General features: G+C 52.2%; 1 protein-coding gene across 2 annotated transcripts; it reads right to left on the bottom strand.

The window, feature by feature from the left end:
• Positions 1 to 754: 754 nt before the first annotated feature.
• RUSC1 (RUN and SH3 domain containing 1) lies at positions 755 to 19,329 on the bottom strand. Of its 2 annotated transcripts, XM_072984284.2 has the most exons (11): positions 19,145 to 19,329; positions 13,999 to 15,712; positions 10,024 to 10,536; positions 7,938 to 8,036; positions 7,019 to 7,095; positions 6,337 to 6,511; positions 5,112 to 5,217; positions 4,738 to 4,784; positions 2,978 to 3,827; positions 2,206 to 2,340; positions 755 to 1,649 (listed from the first exon to the last, which is right to left on the bottom strand). In XM_072984284.2, exons 2-11 carry the CDS (start codon positions 15,575 to 15,577, stop codon positions 1,481 to 1,483), a joined length of 3,750 nt encoding a protein of 1,249 aa, XP_072840385.2. In that variant the 5' UTR covers positions 15,578 to 15,712; positions 19,145 to 19,329; the 3' UTR covers positions 755 to 1,480. The 2 variants fall into 2 exon arrangements, with proteins under 2 accessions (XP_072840385.2, XP_072840386.2); XM_072984285.2 differs by lacking the exon at positions 10,024 to 10,536.
• Between the last annotated feature and the right edge of the window lie 627 nt (positions 19,330 to 19,956).

Genomic DNA, 19,956 nt, shown 5'->3' with positions numbered 1-19,956 from the left:
ACGTGGATTCGTTCAGAGGAGCGACAGGCAGCCACTGACTTCTCCGGGCTGAGATACGGGACCCCTTCTTCCAGTACCCACTTTGAGCTCATAAAAGCCTAGTGGGGAGATCCTGGTAGGTAACTCAGGCTTAATATTTTGCCCTTGAAAACCCCATCAAATTCAGCTACTAAGGCCACCCTCCGTGCTCATTTGAAGCAAAAGTTTTTGCTGGTTTGCAGTCACCCACAAACACACACACACCCTCCCACCGCAAACCACGACGCTCACTCGGAGATTTGGGGCCGTCTCCTCGCCCAAGCCTCCCTCGCAGGGTCGTCTGGAGGATAAAAGCAAGTCTAAGGAAGAAGGAGACTTGCAGGGGTTTGCTGTAAATTTCGCAGAGAGGTTTAAAAAAAAAAAGCTTCCGTCTTGCAGCCAGCTCAACAGAGAAGCACCAAGAGGACTAGAACCTTAACGTGGGCTGTGAGAGGCGAGTGTTTCCGGCACGCAGCAGAAACAAGGTTTCCAGCAGCACCGTGGGAATAACAACAGAGGTTGAAAGGAAAGCCCAAGGATTTCCCCGCAATGGCCCGGCAAGGATGAAAGATGTCCACAGGGGCACAGAACGCAGGATATCTTGTCGGAAGAGGGTCTGGTCGGCAACGAGGCGGCCGGCGTAAAGACTGCAACATTTTGTTACAGATCCCAGACATTTTTCTACACCCGAGAGGCCTTCGTGGCCTGCGGCAAATGCCATTTCACCAGACATCGCTGAGGTTTGTGTACCCTTTTATTTCCTCTCTGCTGGCGCGCCTCCTTCCAAGACAGCCGACGGGGCCCGACGTAATTCGTTACCCGCGATTTTGCCGGATCAGGGGGCATGAGGAGGGGAGAGCGTCCGGGGACAACCCTTCCCGAAGGGGTCCCCCTGTGAACTCCATCGTCGGCGTCCGTCCCGTTTTGATACGAGCAACCGAGAAAGTGAAAACTACATATATGCATATATATATATATATATATATCTGTATATATCTATATACACACAAATATAGGCAATATACAACCACAAGAGAGAGAGAGAGAATCATCTTTTTGGAACGGGCCGGGGAATCACAGACAAAAAGTGGAAACGCATGAACGTAGGTGGGAAGGCAGGCAGGATGGGCTAAATCCAGTAAGGTACGGAAGAAGCGTCGGTGCAGGGTGGGCGCTGTTTGTACCGAGGGGGGCTGAGTTCAAGAAGGAGCCCTCGGCCGCCCTATCCACGGGGGACACAAGCCACCACTTGGTCTTGGCACTGCTGTGCGGTTAACAACACTTTTTGTGCACACAAATGCATTTCTCAAGTCTTTTGCGGGGAGGTGTTCCTGTCGTAATCGACGTTCGTCCTGGGGGGGTGTCTCTTAAAGTTGGGGCTACATGGATGGATCCCCCTTCTTTCTTCCCCCACGAGAGCAGATCCTCAGCATCACGGCGCTCCTCGGAGGGGAGGGGGCCTTCACACGAGGAGAGAGGTGTAGCCGACGGGGACCAAGCCTCTCCGATCTCCGTGGGAGCACCGGATCCAGTCCTCGCTCACGGTCTCCAGGATCTGCAGGACGTCCCCTTTACGGAAGCTCAGGTGGTCGGCCCCCTTCCCCACGTGGTCGCACAGCGCCCGGACGGCCCTGGACGGAGAGACGGACACCGAAAAATGTAACCAAAGCCCTCTTAGAAAGGGTGGCCTTCTAGATCTTTGTGAGATCCATCACACCCCGTTTCCCCGAAAATAAGATCTAACCTGAAAAAAAATAAGCCCTAGCATGATTTTTAGGATGCTCATCATATAAGCCCTACCCGCAAAAATAAGCCCTCGTTAAGTGACACCCCCGCCCCTCCACCCTTGTGCAGAAGAAGATGACATGAGTATATTTGAATAAATAGATGGTTGTACATGAAAAGAATAAAGCATCCCCTGAATCCCTAATGCAATTTTTGGAGCAAAAATTAATATAAGACCCTGTCTTATTTTCGGGGAAACAGAGTAGGGTAAGCAATGTTACCACTGGGGTGAGGTGGGGGGGTTACACCATTGGCCTCCCGGCTGTTAACGATGCAACAGGACTGTAAGCCAGGCAGAACTCCCAGAATGGGATTTGTAGTCCATGGAATAAGAAAACCCCATTCTTCTATGTAAGCTGCTAATCACCCTTCTGTACAGGGCCCTGGCAGAAGCTGGCTTACCTATAGTTTTGCAGGGCAGCCGGGGACCCATCATCCTGCCACGATTCCTCTTCCTGCAAGCCCTTCTCCTTCGGCCCTGTCCGCATTACCAAAGCCAGGACGTTCATGGCAGGAGGAAGCCAGCTGGAAGGGCGCCTGTCGGAATAGCAATAATCCCCAGCTCAAAGCCCATGCCCAACGGAGCAACAACCGCCTGGATGGCAAACTTCATCCAGGCAAGGGCCAAATTCAGTTTTGCAGCCGTTCTTGGGGGCCACTTTGTAGTGGCGGGCAGTGCCACCGGCCAGATTTTTTTTTTAAACAGAATTAAAAGGACCAAGAAAACTGAACTAATTTTATTTAGAATATTTTCAATATTAAAAAGCTCTTATTGGCTGCAGCTGAGCCTAGAGGGATATTTATTTTACTACAGTAGGATTCCCTTATCCAGAGGATCCGGATCTACTGATTTACATAGGCAGTCTGAAAATATTAACAGAAAAATCGCAATACTATGTATTTCTATAATGTCATTACTAGAAGTGGCCACTTGAGGGAGCCAGAGACCATGCTATGTATGGCATTCACTATAATCCATTTTTTTTTGTCAGCATGGGAGGGGTGTATTCAGATTTAAGGGCCCGAGGCTGCCTGGATTTGAATGGTAGTCTCTAATCCGATGGCCACCAGCCTCACCTCGAGGGCCACCAGGAAAAAAAGTTGTCGACTTCTCAAACCAACATGTTCTCCCCCCGAAGCCCTTTGCAAACGGGGCCCTTCCCGTTCCCAATACCTGGACTTGGGGAGATTCGAATCCGGCTCAGCGGGCATCCCCGGGCCACTTGCTCCAAACAGCCACCCCAGACGCTTCCCCTTCCCGCTTCCGGGGGTCTCTGTGGCATCGGGATTCTCGCGGGGTTCTCCAGATGTGGGCACCTCTGTATCATCAGCCTTTCCGCCGGTCTCGTCGGCAGGCGCGCTCTCCGTCTTGCGGCCGGACGCCCGCATTGGCTGCTCCGAGCGACCGTCTCGGCCCGGGCTTGGGGGGCAGGTGTCGGCACTCAGTGCGGATTCCGCTATCCCCGCACGGGCTTCTTTGACGGCTCCCCCGACGGCCGTCCGCAGCTTGGCCCAGTGAGCGTAAGGGAAGCCCTCCGGTTTCGAGACCGTTGACGAGGAGGTGGCATAAACACCGGACGCCCGGCTCAGCTGCTCCCACCAGTTCGGTGGCTTCCCCCCGGTCTCCTGCTGGACCGCCTCGGGGTCCGGCTCCGGCGTCAGGGAGGCCTCGTTGCCCAGCCAGGTGTGGGTCAACCGATCCCCCCACCGGAGAAGTCTCTGGGGAAGAGTCGGGGACCCGTCCATCGGACTGGACGGTCCGGAAAGGGAAACCAGGCTTTGAGGGGAATCCGGCCCCTGGGTTGGGCAGAAGCCGGTGGCCAGCTCCGTGGGCGGCGTGACCGCCGGCCGGGGCGCCAGGCGGACCTCCAGAGGGAGATGGTGGTGCTCGAAGAGGAGATCCAGCTGGAAGGTCAGCATGGAGAGCGGTTGGAGCAGGAGCAAGAGTTCCTCGGCCCACCGCCAACAAAAGCCTTGACTGAGGACTAGGAAAGCCGTGGGCAAGTAAAGGGCGGAGATGAGTTCTGTGGGGAGAAAGCAGGCTGGTCTTGGCATCGGCCCACAGAACGGTCCCCATTTGCCCCCCACGCGGGGCTTCCCCCGTTATCTGAAATGAATGTCAGAGGCGGAGGGGACAATATAGAATCCGGGTGCAGATCGAACCTTTTCTTTCTTTTCCAAAGTTGTTTTCTAAAAATCAAGTTTCTAGCCCTTAGGAAGGCCCAGGTAAGGTTAGGGACGAGGGCTTTGCAGCTCGCCCAAGGCCACCCAGGCTGGCTCTTCTCCCAGAAGGTAGGGGGAGAATCAGAGGGTCAGCCACCGAGCTGTTTAGGGATCTGGCTAAAGGCCGGTCTCAAGAATGAGGCAAGTGTCCTCGGAGAACGGCGGAGCTGGAAAGGGGGACCTCTCTGGATCATCCAGTCCAGCCCCTGTCAAGGAGGCATAGCGGGGGATTCGAACTCCCGACCAATGCCTCAACCCACTGAGCTATCCAGCCAGCAAATGGCGGAGACCCGGTTAAAACAAAAGAAAAACCACATAAACCTATGTGACTTATATAGTGGTATAATTCTGATCTGCTGTTTTATCTCCTGGATGGACTTTTATCGTTTCACCGATTACAGTTTTTTTAAAAATTGAACTGGGAGTCCTCGAACAGGGGCAGCCGATTGATCCAGCCAGATCATCATCATCGATTCTGATTCCTGCCGTCTTTCCGAGCCGTCCGGCCGAGACGACCCTCCTCCTGGCCCTTGATCCTTCTTTTCCCCCACTCGGAATGCCAAACTTTGAGCCCATAACCTTAAACCTTGGGGCCCCCAAGGGTCGTTTCGGTTTTTAAGCGACAGGTAACCAGATGGATCGAGGCAGAACCGCGCCCGAGATCCCCCGGCCGGAGACGCCGGCCCCCTTGCCAGGTTGCACCGCACTTACCTGAATTGCGCTGAAGGTGTGCGAACCACTGTTCCAGCTGCTTCAGGCTAGGGGGGAAGAAGGCGAAACAGAAAGGGGGGGTGGCATTCAGGTTCCGATAGATGTGCCCCCCCCTTGCAGGATTAGGCCCCAAGGCTGGAAGGTCTTAAAAGGGACCTTTGTGGGCCCTGGGGGCGCCAGATCCAGTGGGGTTCTCTTAGTCCTCCCGTCTGTCTCCCTCGTTCCCTCCCTTCCTAGGGAAGGCACAGTATCGTTGTGTCTCCGAATCGGGACCGTATAAATCAGAGGGGGGTGTCCCCATAAATGGCCCACCCCTCTTTTAAGCCGCGTTCCCTCTTCCCTGCTTGAACTGGCCCCTCTTCGTATCTACTCACTTAAGAAGTCCCAGGACGAAGGCGTGGAAGCGCTGTTGATTACTCCGGAGCGGGGCTAGTCGAGACACCCTCCAGTAAAGTGCGTTCAGGGACCGGGTATGAGGGCCTAAGGGGAGGGAAGAAGACAGGTCAAATCCCTTAGCACAGTGGATCTCCCAAGCTTGGGTCCCTGGGTGTTCTCGGACTACGACTCCCAGAAGCCCCAGATGACCGAGCTTGGGGGTCAAGGCTTCTGGGAGTTGTAGTCCAAGAACATCTGGGGATCCAGGCTTGGGAACCATTGCAGAGTAGACCTGCAAACATAAAACATGGGGCAGCTCTGAATGAGGATCCGTCCCAGAGCCATGGAAAAATCCATACTTTTCGCTTTACGATGTTTTCGCTTAACGGCGATTTTCCTGGTACGGATTATCGCCGTTAAGCGAGGCACCACTGTATTGGCAAGGAGCCCAGATGGGAAAAATTTAAGTTTTCCGAGCTCCCGGATGAAAAAAGTATCTGATCAAATCTCATCTCTTATCAGGAACTTCCTTCGACCCGCCCTGGGCAAGCCATCAGCTCTTAGGAGACCAAACAACAAAAATCTACCTTTCAGGGCTGGCGTCAACGGCAATGTATGCCAGGAGTTAAGGTGAACTTCCTGTATCGATTATTTATTTATTTATTCAATTTATATGCCACCCATCCGGCCGAGGCTACTCTGGGTGGTTTGCAACAGGAACCGTCAAAAACAAATGACAGAATCGTCAAGAGGACTCGATCATTAAAAAAATAAACTAAAGAATATTTATTATTTATTTCACTTTTTTTTTTTTTTTTTTTTGGAGCAGAAAACTTGGCTCCGTCCTAGTAATTTCAATTTCAGAATGGCCGAGTCTTTAAAAGTCAAATTTCCAAATTATTATGGATCTGGCTAACCTTGATTGAATCTCCTTCCCTCGGGTCAAAACAGACCACACTGCCCATTATTAGAAGCAGAGTTCCCTTGAGAGGTTAAAAAAATCTGTTTAAATATCCTGTCACAAGGTTTCTCAGCTCTGCAGCTTGCTTTTTGTCTTTTCAGTGGAAAAAAGAAGCGGGGGGTTTATTTGCAAGTGGCTTGGCTCAGGTAGGGGAGCTTTGCAGGAAGTGTGTCTCTGGAAGGAAAACGTTTTCCCAGCTCCTGGTTGCAAAGCCGACATTTTGTATTTTATATATATATTTGCCCGCCTCTTTCCAACCTCACCAGGCTTGGCGGAAGCTTCCACCACGCTCCAGGGGGAACTCGGCCTCTGCCCGGTGATGACGTCCTTCTGGAAGGGCTTCAGCCCGTCGCTGACCAAAGCCCGAAGGGCAGGGCAGAGGGTGTTCAGAACCAGGTAGCCCACATCGGGGCTGATCCTGCTGTCACCCAGCTGGGCCTGGAAAGGAAAGACAGAGACAGAGAGAGCGTGTGCCATTCAACCAGCTGCAAGAAAAGAGCCACCAGCCGTTCCTTTCCCCCTTCCTAATTGATCATTAGCGCCTCCTAATTAGCTTCCTCCCCTTTCCCTCAAACTACAGGAATTGCTTTCTTGGCGTCCGGTCAGGGAGGAGATTATAAGATTCAGTGCACCAGCTCAAAAACAGAAAATTACGCCCCCATGTATAAGATGCCCCCACTTTTCTAATCCAAAATTAAGAAATCTAAGTGGGGCTTAGCAAGTCGAGGGGGAAAGGGATCAAAGTGCTGCAGGATCGCTTTGATCCCTGCTTTCCCCTCCACTTATTTTTGTCCTCTTCTCAGCGTACTTCCGTGTATAAGACGCCCCTCCATTTTTAGTCTAAAGATTTTAGACAAAAGTATAGTCTTATACACGGAAAAATACGGTACTTTGAGGAACTCCCCCCCCCCGCCGGTAATTAAAACAATGAACAAATGAACCAACCTTCTGGACGAGATTTCTAGCGGTGCTGAAGTGAGCCACAATTTTGTCCACGGAGGCGCTGATCGCCACCAGCAAAGCTGAGGAAGCAAACCGGAGAGAGAGAGGAAATTCAGAGACGGGGGCTGAGAACATGACCAACGCCCCCAAGTGGCCAAGGCTGGGATTTCACGGAGAACAACCTTTTGACGGGGAAGGGGGCCACCGATAACGAGGCCCCGCTCTTTCGACGGGCTGCCTAGCCTGGCCAACCTCACAGGGCTGATGTGAAGCCAGAAATATTGAGGGGGGAAAAACAAAACAAAACTGAGTCTATTACCACCTGAGTGAGAATTACAAGTTAAAGGGGGACATCATTTCAAATAAATAAATAAATAATAATAACATGCAGAAGGAAAAGGTCGTCGTTTATCTCTGGAATCAGACTAGGGTTTTCGGCTCAAAGCAAAGAAGTTGCTCTGGAAACCCTCGTCCTGGTTTTTAGGAACGGTGGAAAGGGGAAGAAGCAGTTCCCATGGAAACAAGGAAAACTTGAAAGGGATCCCTGCGATTCGCAAGGTTTAAGGTCTCGGAGAATAGCCCATTCCGGGGCCTTAACGAGTCCTTTTAATGAAAAGCTCCATCTCTGGATGCTTGGAGAAAACCTGGGTTAAAACGGAAAAAAAATGCCTCGCTGGCGTATTCGCAGGAAATAAGTCGAAATCTGTAAATCTGTTTTCCGTGGTAAATGGATTATGGGAAAACGTGTCATTTCATGAAATTATTCCACCAGCCAATTAAAAAATATATATATACTCCGTTTGCAGCTTGCAAATGTAGCCACGGGTCCCAGAAATGGGAGGTGGGGGGAAGACACCTGGATGGCACCCTTTAAAAAATAAATAAATTTGCAAAAGCTTTTTCCAGCCCAAATAGATCTCACCTTTCTTCTGCTCTCGAAGCTGGGAGGATGGGCGGTCCGTGTCGGCTCTCCGTAGGCGTCTGTCGCTCGAGATGCCCCCCGAGGACTGAGAATGTCGGACTGCGGGGGGAAACAAGAAGTGACACCCCCCCAAAAAAAGAACCAGAAATCAATATCCATTTACTAAGCTCCCTTCCTTGCTTCTCTGCGGACCCTAAAATACCATACATATCTGCTATATCTGCAGGATCAGTATCCACTGATCTGAAAATATTAAAAGAAAAATCCTAGAAATGTATTTTTCTAAAGGTGAAGTTGCCAGAACTGGCCACTAGAGGGAGACAAAGACCTTGCTATGTCTAGGGTTTGCAATATTCACATTTTTCAGTATCTGCGAAGGGGGGGAATACTGTGCAGGGTCCCTGCAGATACAGGGTCCTACTTTATATAGCTTTTTACACCTCTTAACCTCTCTGCCGTCCTGCCCCCCCTCCCATAACCAGGTTTCGTTTTCCTTTGAGGCTATTTTGAGATCTCAAGAGAAACTATGAAAAAATATATGTATCATAGAATATCCCTCCAAAACCAAGCTGAGCTTAGACCCAGTATTAAATCCATTTCAACTCAGTTTCACCCTGAAATTGACAATATGGCCAATGCTTAAATTTATGTTTTTTTAAATACAGTCTGCTATATAGCTAGAAAATTCCCAGCTGGTTGAGAAAACCTGAATTCCTTTTTCTGTCTTTGGCTAAAAGCATTCCCTGTAATAGATTTTATTTCATATTCTCTCTGTCAAGCCTTTTTTACATGTTTTGGGTGTGCCTTACTTATCACAAAGCTTTTTTAAAAAAGATTTGAGTGGATTCTGGGGTTTTTTTTCTCTCTCTTTGTATTCAATATTAGAAGCACGTTGTGTGTCAAAATGTCTCAAGGACCCCCTTTACCGGCCAGCTTTCATGAGAAGCAGTTTTTTAAAAATCACAACAATTTCAGGATCTGTGACCTCGTGCTCCAGCAGCACGATTTAAGCCAACTGTTCAATTAACACAGAAAATCCAAAATCAATCGAGGGCCGGCGGGTTTGCTCCGTCCGAAAACTGAGCGTGCGATTGAAAACGATGAAATAAATCTTCAAACCTCACTGTCAGAGCCTATTCCATCTCTTCTGAATTGAGCGACATCCATTTAAATCAAGAATCGGTGGATCAGTTTATCCCTAGTGCTCGTCCATTTCAGTCCTAAGCCCTAGCTTGCTTTTCTGTGGCTCAGAATCCCACTTCTAGAGAATTTCGTCCCATTAAAAACGACCCTCGAGTTTATTATTTTCTAGGTCAGATTTCCACTGGAGATTTAAACCACCAGCTACTTCTTCCCCTGCGGGGGGGGGGGGGTGTATCCTTCTGGTCTGGTCCCACTAGGAAAGGATTGAGGTGCATACGTCTCTAAATGCTGTTGGACTACAACTCCCATGTGCCAGCATCGCTACTTGCTGTTTATTGCTTGTGGGTTCCATGCTAGACCCCCCCAAGGAGCTCAAGCCAGCCTCCCCACCCTTCCCGTTCCTCACGACAGCCCTTTAAGGTCAGCCAGGTGGAGAGAGAAGGGTGAGCGCAAGGCCGCCCGGTGAGTTGCATGGCCACGCGCACACCTTGAACCCAGATCTCTTTTCAACCCTGTAACCGCTGCGGACACCACTGTGATCTCGGAGTCTGCAGCTATTTTAAAACTATTGTTTTATTTGAATTTTGCCCTTTTTTTTTTTTAAACCATCCAGGGAGCTGCGATCCAAGAATATCTGTAGGTAGGGCCATGATCCTATGTCCCAGGTCAGGGAACAAGGCTGGGAAGTTCCTGTTATACCTCTGAGATTGGGGGGGGGCATGGAAGGCTAGATCGACCCAGCAGAAGCCGATGGACCAGAACAGGAAAGCATCCAGGGGTGCGACGGGCAACCTCTTTCTTTCTTTTTCTGTCCCCCCCCAGGGAAAGTCAACATAAACCATTTACCCCTGGCAGTGCACGATACACGACAAAGGAGGGGGAGATGGAACAAAGAGGGCCACGGAGGGGAGGCGAGGGGAGGAGGGGAAGGGCAGTGGCTTACGTGGCTTGGGGGCTTCCGATGGCTCATCTCCCATTTTGGCCCTGGTCGTTCTCCCGGGCCCCGCTCCAGCCTGGCTGTCGAGGGGGGCCCGGGCGGCGCGGAGTAGCTCGGGCACCTGGCGGGGGGAGAAAGCTAAAGCAGGATAGGTTCTGCTGCGGGGGAAAAGTGGGGAGAAGAGGACGGCCAAGTCGGAGCTCTCCAGGAAAGGCAGGACGCTCCGGGCCGGCGGGGAAAAAGCCCCGATGGGCGAGAGGCGGATGGGGAGCACCTCCTCGGGGGACAAAGTGGCCAAAACGTGGCCCGGCCGGCCGGCCAGGAGGCAGACCTCCTCGCAGGAGAGGGTCTTCAGCCGGGGGCAGAAGGCCGGGCCTGTCCGGTCCGGAGAGGTCAACGCCACGCTCTCCAAAACTGGGGAGTCGGAAAGGGGGTGCCTCCGGCCCTCTGCCCCCTGGCCGTCCAACAAGGAGACACGGACCAGGAGGGGAGGGGGCGGGCGAGCAGGACGAGGGCCAACTTTGGGGGCAGGCAGGGCCGAAGGCAAGGGGCATTTGGGGAAGCGAAGCCGTGGCCAGAATCCGGGAAGGGGCCGAGGGAAGACGTGATGGAAAGGTGGGAGGACGTGGTGGATGGAGGACCAGAGGGGGCAGGAGGGAAAGAGGAATGAGAGAGAGTTTTGGGGACAGGGTGACGGCCCGTGGTAGCGTGGGGGGGGTGTTCCGGGTTAGGGTAGCCGGGAGGAAGAAGGAGCAAAGAGGAGAGAAGATGGAGAAGGGGAAAAAAAATAATGTTAATTCCACATGTCACAGCAGACAAACAAGACCACATAAATGAGAAACAGACGAGCAAAACGATACCCCCTTTCCAAAAAAAAAAGAGAATGCCACATCTCCCATCGTCCCCAACGCCTCCCGGCTGGCGTGGACTGGACGCCGGACAGCCTAAGCCCGGAGCGGACAAGCTGAGCCCCTGCGAAGGCGGTTTGACTCCGGCACCCATCAGCCCCCCAAGTTCAGGGACGATGGGTGGCGGAGTCTAACAATCTTGGAAAGGGTGGTTTCTTCCTCTTTTTGGGCGATTCGCTGCCCCCCCCCGGCTCAGTTTATCACGAGAGCACACGCTGGAGAGGGAATAGCCTTGGTTCAGAGGCTGAAATTCAGCCCTGTTTAAAAGGCGAAGTTGCCAACAGAAGAAGTGGGTTTTCTTCCTTTTTTTTAGGGTGTCCTTAAAAACCAGGACCTCATCAAAAGAAATAAAATATTCCTTCCCTCTTTGGAGAGCTGCCACATCTGTCTGGCACAACACAGCCTGGGTGGCTTGCCCGTTTTCGCTCTTGCACGCCTGGGTACCACCGATTCTTGCCACACTGCATCCCATACCGGATGCTCAATTCGGAGACGACCCAATTAAAAGATGCCCTTCTCGTGTCTAGTTTTTTTTTAACCCTAGGATCAGGCCTCGGGTGGTTGAGTTGGGAATCAGGCATCCAGAAGGAAAGGATGCAGCCATCAGCAGCCAGATTTTGAAGCGGAGGCATAGCAGAGCAGGAAAATATACGTTATTTGTATTTTAAAAAACAAAAACACAAATTTCAGCCAATGTGGGAGTGTGGCTTTAAAGTTTCCAAGCCCTGAGCAATCTGGACTTAGTTCCTCTATAGGAAATTCCAGAGATTAAAAAAAACAAACCATCTGATTCCATCACGGCATCGCCCTGTGTTGAAGTTATATTACGCAAGCCACCTACCCAAATGCACAAAAAAATTATTATTTTCCTTGCATACAATCCAGGGATCTCACCTACTCTCCAGTTGCTGCATACATGGAGAAAGAACACCCAGTTCCAACAGAAAAGAAAGGGGTGGGAGGTTAAAATGCAGCCGTGCAAATAAAAAATTTAAAAAAAAACACACACCTAAACTTATTTTTCTCTTCCTGCTTCCTCCTAGATAATGTATAGCCATCCGCAGGGGAGGGGGAAAAGCTTCAGCCTTGATTGGCAAGCATGCTAGCCAATCAGAGTGCCTCTTTCTTTTAGGAGGCGGGTATGTTTACTTTCTTTGGAATTTGGACTCGGGAGGCGTGGGTTCGATTCCTCCGCTCGGCCATGGGAACTCACCTGGGGGTGGAAGTGTGGAAACGGCTCCTTAAATACCTCGCTTGCCTTGAAAACCCTGTTAGGGTCCTTGCAAGTGGGTTTTGACTTGATGGCACATCATAAGTGGGATGCAAGGTTAGGGGAAGAGCATAATTTTTGCTTTTCCGCATCTAGGGCACATTTTTCTTTTTCCTCCTGAGCAGGTTTTAAAAAGGTCTTGCAGGGTTTTTTTCAAACAAAAACCTGCAGCACCTGTTTAAGCAAAGACGAACAAGGGGTGCGTGCCTACACACCCCCACCGCCCATGCATTCCTCGTTCAAAGGCCGCTCTGCTTGGCTAGAAAATAAATCTATGAAAGGAACTCATCGGCATGGTGCTGTGTGGTTGCGTTGCTTGAATATGCCAATATTCATGAGTGCAGATGGTGACAGCAGAAACAGAGAGAGAGAGAAAGGGTGTCACTAAATGGGGCAAAAATCCTCTAGCTTTTTCGGTGGCTAGTGCTGAAAACTAAAAACAGGACGTCAGCAACTACAAGTCTACATTATATTTGTATTTATTCATTTTGTTGTTTACATCATTGCTAGCTAGCAGCCCGAGAGGTGGGAATGACCTCGTTTCAAAGGGGGTTTGGGTAGTAGATTTTAAAAAAATGCTGGGCTCTGCTTTGAACCCCTAGTGCCAGGGATCCCATCATCATCCCCCCTCCCTGTTGCGGCAGCTCCCCGGATGCTGATCCATTTCCGAGCACAACTCAAAAGGGTTGGTTCGAACCTGTAAGGCCCTAAAAGGGCCGGGATCCGTGCGGTCTCAAGGACCGCGTCTCCCTCAATGAGCCTCCTCGAGTGCTAAGAGCCTCAGGGGAGGCCTTGCTCTCGGTCCCAAAACCTTCAAAAGTGTCTTTGCTGGAGACATGGGAGAGGAGAGCCTTTTCGGGGGCGGCGCCTTTAGACTCTGGAACTCCCTCCCACTGGGAACCAGGCTGGCCCCGTCTTGGCTCTCCTCCTGCAAATATGTAAAGATCTTTCTCTGCAGGCAGGCTTTCCCTGAGCAAACGGCTGCCTAGGTGGGGTTTAGTTAAACGTATTGCTGCATTTTACCGCTTCGAATGTGTTTTGATATGGTTTTTTGTATACTCACTGTTGTTAGCGTTCGATACTGTTGCTTAAGGGTGTTGGGTTCTTTTGAAGGAGGAAGGCGGAGCAAAAGCAAACAAACAAACAAAATAATGCCAACCTGCTTTAAGGGGAAATGCCCGTAGCAAAGGGGACGAAGACTTTTTTGTTTAATACACACCAAGACGACTAAAACTTATTTCAGCCAGCCCTCAAAGACGTCTGTCTCCGTATACATTTCCTGGAGTCAGCCAGCATCGGGGATCTTTTCCTGGGGAAGGATTTATTTTATTTTCTATCCTTGGGGGTGATTGTTTATTTTTAGCTTTGTAAACCGCTTAGTGTCGGCACACGAGATCAGCGGTATACAAATTTACGAAAGGGGGAAAAATGAATGAATGAATGAATGAATGAATGAGCACATGAATGAATGGAGGGAATGAATCCTTGGGAGTTATTGTTTATTTTTAGCTTTGTAAACCGCTTAGTGTCGGCACGCGAGGTCAGCGGTATACAAATTTACAAAAGAGGGGGGGAAAAGGAATGAATGACCGAATGAATGAATGAATGAATGAATGAATGAATGAATGAATGAATGAATGAATGGAGGGAAGGGAGCATTCTCCATTCCACCATTAAGTCCGGAATCCGGAATTCCCTAACGGACGGTCCACTCACCTTCTTGTCCCCATTGCTTCCTGCCCAGACCCCAACACCGCTGGCCAAAGCTGACCTCCACGGATGGAGGCCCTGTCTAAGCCTTACCCTCTGCAAAACCTCGGCTCCCTCTCTCCTCTTTCCCCGGCATCCAGGGGTCCCTCTTCCCCTTGGGCATCTCCTCCCAGCTTCTCCTCGGCTCCGTTCCTCCTCCTCCCTCCTCTCCTTCTTCGAAGCCCCCTTCCACGATGGGCTGCAAGCCGAGACGGGACGTCTTCTTCTGCCGGCCCGGGGCTTCTTTCGGCGTCCGGAAGGGCCCGTTCGGCGGGACCTCGGCCTCGCTCTCCGGCACCGCCGGGCCGGGATCCCCCAGGGCGAGGGGTCGGGCGGCCACCTTAGGGGCCAGCTGGCTTTTCTGCTTGCGGTAGCGCAGCTCCTTGAAGGTGGTCACCCCGCAGGCGGTGGTGGGGTTGGCCGGGTCCGAGGGCGAGGTGGACGGGCTGGCTTTGTCCGGGGCCGAGCCCCACGTGGCCTCCGGAGAAGGGGGGAACTCCGTGTCCGGAGAAAAGACAATCAACCAGTCGCTCTGTTCCTTCCTTCCCTGGGTGGCCACTTTCTTCCTCTTTTGGGCCAACTCATGGAAGGAAGTGATGGTCTTCTTGACCCCTTCACCTTGGGGGCCTGCCGGCTGCTCCTCCGAGGCTCCCAGAGGCGCCGTCTCCGATTTCGGCTTCCCTGCCTCGCTTCTCCTCAACCCCTGAAGGCCCCTTTTGGTTCTGGGGGGCACCGGGGGAGGGACCCCCCCAAAGCGAGGCCGGGGCAGAGCCTCCCGGTTGGAGTTGATGTCCACCCGCCCCACGGAGGATCCCTCCGGCTCGGTTCCCTCGTCCGGCAGGGCGTTGCAATTCGAATCCAGGCCCGGGCCGGCAACGGGGGGAACCGGCACCGCCGGGGGTGCTCGGCAGGGCCGGACCGGGGGAGACGGTGCCTGTGGAGGAGATGGATTTGAACCAGCCAGGGGACGCTCCGCCAGGGTCTGCGGGCTGGGAGAAGCCGGGCCCGAGGTGGACTCCAGCGAGCTGGCGCTGCCGAGGCTGTCGGGGCTGTCCCACACCCGGGACGGAGGACGGTCCACGGCCCAGATGTTCAGATTCAAGCTCCTCTCCTCCGGCCGGGCCTGCAGGACGAGGTTCTGAGCCTCCTCCAAGGGGACAATGTTGGGCGGATTCTCAGGGCTTTGAGCCTCTTCCCCGGGGAACGCTCTGTAGTAGACGGAGACCGGCGTGTCGTCCAGGCTGAGATCCGAGCAGCTGCTGACGGACGAGGAATCCGGCTCGGAAGGGGAGCCGGGGCCTCCGTCCTCTTCCTCGCCGGTCAGAATCGGCCCGTTGGCCAACGCTTCCGGCCGGAGCGCCAAGCCGGGCTTGACCTCCGGCGGGAGAAGGTGGCCGGCACAGCATCGGCACGACAGCGACGGGTTGTTGGAGTTGGCGTCCACCAGCTCGGGGGTGACCCCGCCGTTGGCGTGCCGGTGGCAGTCGGAACAACCCGTCCGGTCTCTCTTCGGCCCCGAGGCGGGGGCCTCCTCTTGGAGTTCGGGGTGGCGAGAGAGGTGGAGGCCCAAAGAGATGTGCTGGAGGTGGACGTGGTTCAAATTGCAGACCAGGCCTTTCTTGGGGGACTCCATGGCTCCGGAAGATGAGAGGAAAAAGGGGGCAGGCCCCCCACCCCGGTTGCTGAGACGCTCCCGGGTTTCAGCCGCCAGGGTGGTGTTGATGTCCTGGGTTCCGGGGAAAGGTACAAGCGGCTCCTAAAATCCAGGCTAGAAAAGGAAGGGGATAAAAAGAAATCATCATGTCTAGGAGAACAGCTGATATTCCCCCCCCCCCATGGCATTTTGGCAGCACATCCTTTCCCTATGTTGTTCCTGCATTTAAGAATAAAAAACAGGACTGCGTTGGCACTGCACATGTTTACCACATTGGTAGTGCATTATTCCCCCAATTTTGACGGCACTTTTTTTAAAAAAAGGAGCCCACCATTCCGACTGCACATTTTTTACTGCATGGTTGCTACTATTTTTTTTAAAAAGGATGCACTTCTGAGCATCCTTGCAAAATCTCCGGTGGATGTTTTTTTAAAAACCAAGGCTGTGTTTTTCACTCCGCCTTTTCCCCAGCACCGCACGCTAAAAACATCTGTGTGCAGTCGTTTGTTTTTTTTTGCATGGATTGTATCCTTTGCATCACACTGCATGCACATGTTTTTACTGCACGGCATTGTATTGCACTTATTTTTCGTGGATTGTATCGTGTACACTGCGCTGTGCGGTTAATGCACATATTTTTATCGCACTGCATTTTACTGCACTGTCACGGAATAGGCCTTCCAATGGTCCCTAGCCGGTATGAACAGGATACTATTAAGCTAGAGAGATTTTGGTTTGCTCCTGCCAAGGCATCGCTGCTGTTCTTTCCTCATAACGAGGAATGATGGGTGTGGAAGAACGAACATTAGGAAACCATGGATCTTTGGACATCATACACGGATCGATAGCCATTTCCGCTCCGGGTCACTCTTGGAAAGTTCAGTTAAGAGACTCGTCAGAAGTGGATCGGACCACCTCACTGCTGGAGCTGGACAACCCTAGAACAACGCACGCTAATCGCCGTGAAAAGTAAGTTTCTAGTCCTCCTGCTAAAAGAGATCGAAGTGAAAACATGGGCAGGATCCTAGCGCAACACCAAGCATGGATCACAATTTGCTTCCTGGCTGCTCAATACAGGTCTGGTTCCCCTTCTGCATAATCAAAAACTGTTGGGAGTTTTTGCAACCTCGCAGGCTGCCTTGAGCAGGGCGGGACCTTTCTCGGCTGGGATGACTGTCCGTCAATCTGGTGCTAACCAATCATTCCCTTCTGTCTCAAAGAGAACTCCTCCCTCTCTGCTCAATGCTTCTCTCTCCCCCCCACCATATTTTGGTTGTCTGCTGGCAATTGGTAGTCTGTTGAGGCCAGTTGTTGAAAGCAGTCGCGTTGGTTGATTTGCTGTTTGATCCGTCCAACTGTAAGTAAAGAAAAGGGTGCCTATTCTCCCTCTCCGACTGTCACAGAGTGAGTTACTGAGACTGTAAATGCCAGTTGATGAGAGAAAGGGGCGGACGACTCTCTGGCAAAGGTGAAGCTATTTCCGATCTGTAAATCCCTGCACTTTTCCGTAGCTAGAGGAAAATCATTTAAAAAATTCAAAACTCCAGGTGGAGGTGGATTGTTCTTGTTGCTGTCTACGGATATTGGGAGTTGTAGTCCAAAAGAAGTAACTGTTCTAAAAACACTGAGCCTGGATATCTAGCAGAATAGTTCTAATTCTCTAACCAATTATCTCCTGTTCCTGACAGCGGTCAGTCAAACATCCTGAAACTGGAGCAAATGACTCCGTAGACTAAGAGGTTTCAAACGTCTGCTAGACCGGAGGTAGCCTGCCTTGAAACATGGAGGATCCACCAGATGGCTGGGGTCGGGAACAAATCTAGACAGACTGTGTCTCGATTTCCTGTAGCAAGGCAGATGGTAAGAAAGATGCTTCCCCCCCTCCCTCTGCATCTCTTCTCTCCCTCCCCCTCCTCCAATTAACCATCAATAATTCAGAATGAGGAATTGAGTTCTCATGACAACCGAGCCATTCCTGGGGGGGGGGGGTGTGCTGATCAGGAGATCACCATCTGGATCATAACAGCCCTTCTGACCAACTTGGGTCCAGACGGCCAGGGACAAGCCAGGAAGGAAATCCAGATTTTTCTATTCAGACCGATCAGCTGGAGGCGAGCGATTGCTTTCTTCCTTTGGGGGGGGGGGAGAGATTAGAATCCTCTTTTCTGTCCTTGCCTTTAAGGGTTGCTATCCTGCATGGCCCTTGTAGAACTCTGGACACGTTGCTGTATGTATTTTTATTTTTTTGGCACTACGGCTCCCATCACCCCCCTCACCCCAGTGGCTAGGGGATGATGGGCACTGCAGTCCAAGAATAACATTTTCCGACACCCCCCCCCCCCACTTGCACGGATTGTGTTGGTTTCAAACAATCCTCAGCCCAAACCAGACACCAGCCAGCAATATGTGTGTTGAACAACATTTCAAACGTTGTTATCATTTTTTTCCCCTGCTTCTCCAAACAGAGTCCATTCCGGAGGGTAACCCTCGAGCAGAAAAAGGGGCACTCTGCATGTTCTCAGAGGCGGTCTGTTGACCGGGTACGTCGTAGGGCCAAACCTGCATTGAAAAGCCTCTGTCGGCAGCTACCTCCTGGCCCCCGGCGGTCATTTTCTCCTAGATATTTTTTCCAGACTTTTAGAGACGTATCCGGGCTCCGTTCTCATCATCACCCCTATCATCCACAGCCACCTTACAAGGTAAGTCGCAGCTAAGAGAAAACCACCAACCAACCCTGACAGACATTCGAACTCAGCGCCGGCGTGTCGCCTTTTGGAGGAACCAAGAGCCTCCATACCCCCCCCCCCACCCCACCCATTGGGAGGAAGAAGAGGGTTCAGGTGGTCCAAGACCAATCTGTGCCCTCTTGGCATCCTGACACCCCCCTTCCTTTGCCCTCTGGCATCTTCTCCCGGCTTTCAGACCAGGCCAGCCTTTCTGCGGGCGAGATGCCAAAACACTGCAGAGAAAGGGTGGGAGAGGAAATAAATATACAGTGGGTACCAACCCTCCCTTGGTATCGAAAACTGGGCATCGCTGGGCGGAGGTGCCAGCAAGCGCCTGGAGCAGATCCCCACAGATGCCCCCCCTCCATACCAATACATCAAGAAGGAAATGAGACCGGTTCTCTATTTAGGAGAGATGGGCGGGGGGGTTGTGTCCCGGATTGGCATTTTTCTGGGCACCTTGGAAAAGGGATTATATTGCACAGAATCAGTTTTTTCGGGGAGGTGCCCGCTTGGCAGGAGGAGCAGGAAAGCCAACCCCACTTTGGGAGGGTGGGGTTGCAGAAGGGGGAGAAAAAAGGGACCCCAGTTAAAAACAACAACAGTCTTCCCCCCCCCCTTGTATCCAGAAAGGCCCCCAGATCGCCAAGAGAACCGGACAGGTGCCCGGCACTGCAGATTTCTAGAACGTGATGGGCGGGGGGGGGGGGAAGGGAATTAAATGCAAAGCCACCAGGATTTAAAGCCCAGATTTAGGGGCCACTCTCCCCTCCTTGCCCCCCCATCCGTGCCCCACTGCAGTATCAAGGGGGGGTCTCACCTGCCAGCCTCTGTCTCTGTGCGTCTCTCTCGCTCGCTCCTGGCATCTGCTGCAGAGCTTGTTAAAAGCCCAGTGTCGCTGCTACTGCAGGGATGGAAGGCAGAAAGGGGGGGGGGAAACCACACACACACACACACAAACACACACCAAACCACCTCCCTAGCTGAGCTCATCCAGCCAAGGGTGGGAGGAGCGACCGAGCATCAGCATCATCCGCGCATGGCATGGGAACGGAATGGCATCTCTCCCTCCATCCTCCACCACCACCATCCATCGCTCCGGGGTTTTTTAACCCTTTTCTGGGCTGCTTCCGAAGCTGGCATCCTGGGCAAAGCTTGAAGGCCCCCCCCCCGGGGGGGATTCACCTGGGCAGGATTAAAATAATCAATAAATCCATGGGGTGCCCCTTGTAGGAATGGAGAAAAGTGGATCCTGCTTCCCAGGAATGGAATCTTGGCCTAAGAAGACTTGGAAAGGGAGTCCTACAGAGGACAGGGCAGGATCCGTCCTCCCATCGTCCCAGAATACAGGGGACGGTCATGATGGGCTCAAGGGACAGGAAGCCGGATTTAGGCTGAAGATCAAGAAAAAAAACAAATCTTAACTGTTAGAGTAGTACGACAAGGGAACCCAGGATCTCCCGGGGCGAGCGCTCCAACGCTGGAGCCGTTCGAGGGGAAATGGGGCCACCGTCTCTGTCCGATCGGCTTTGAGGAAGAACCCGATACACGATGGACCGACTCTCCAAAGGAAACCACAGGTTTGAGTTTTACACAAGACAAGCAGGGCATCTGAAAACAGGACGTTTTAGA

The sequence above is a fragment of the Pogona vitticeps genome, chromosome 15, assembly GCF_051106095.1.
Source record: "Pogona vitticeps strain Pit_001003342236 chromosome 15, PviZW2.1, whole genome shotgun sequence".
In the NCBI taxonomy this organism is placed as follows: Eukaryota; Metazoa; Chordata; class Lepidosauria; order Squamata; family Agamidae; genus Pogona; species Pogona vitticeps.
The sequence above is the reverse complement of the archived record's forward strand: the minus strand, read 5'-3'. Positions and strand labels throughout refer to the sequence as shown.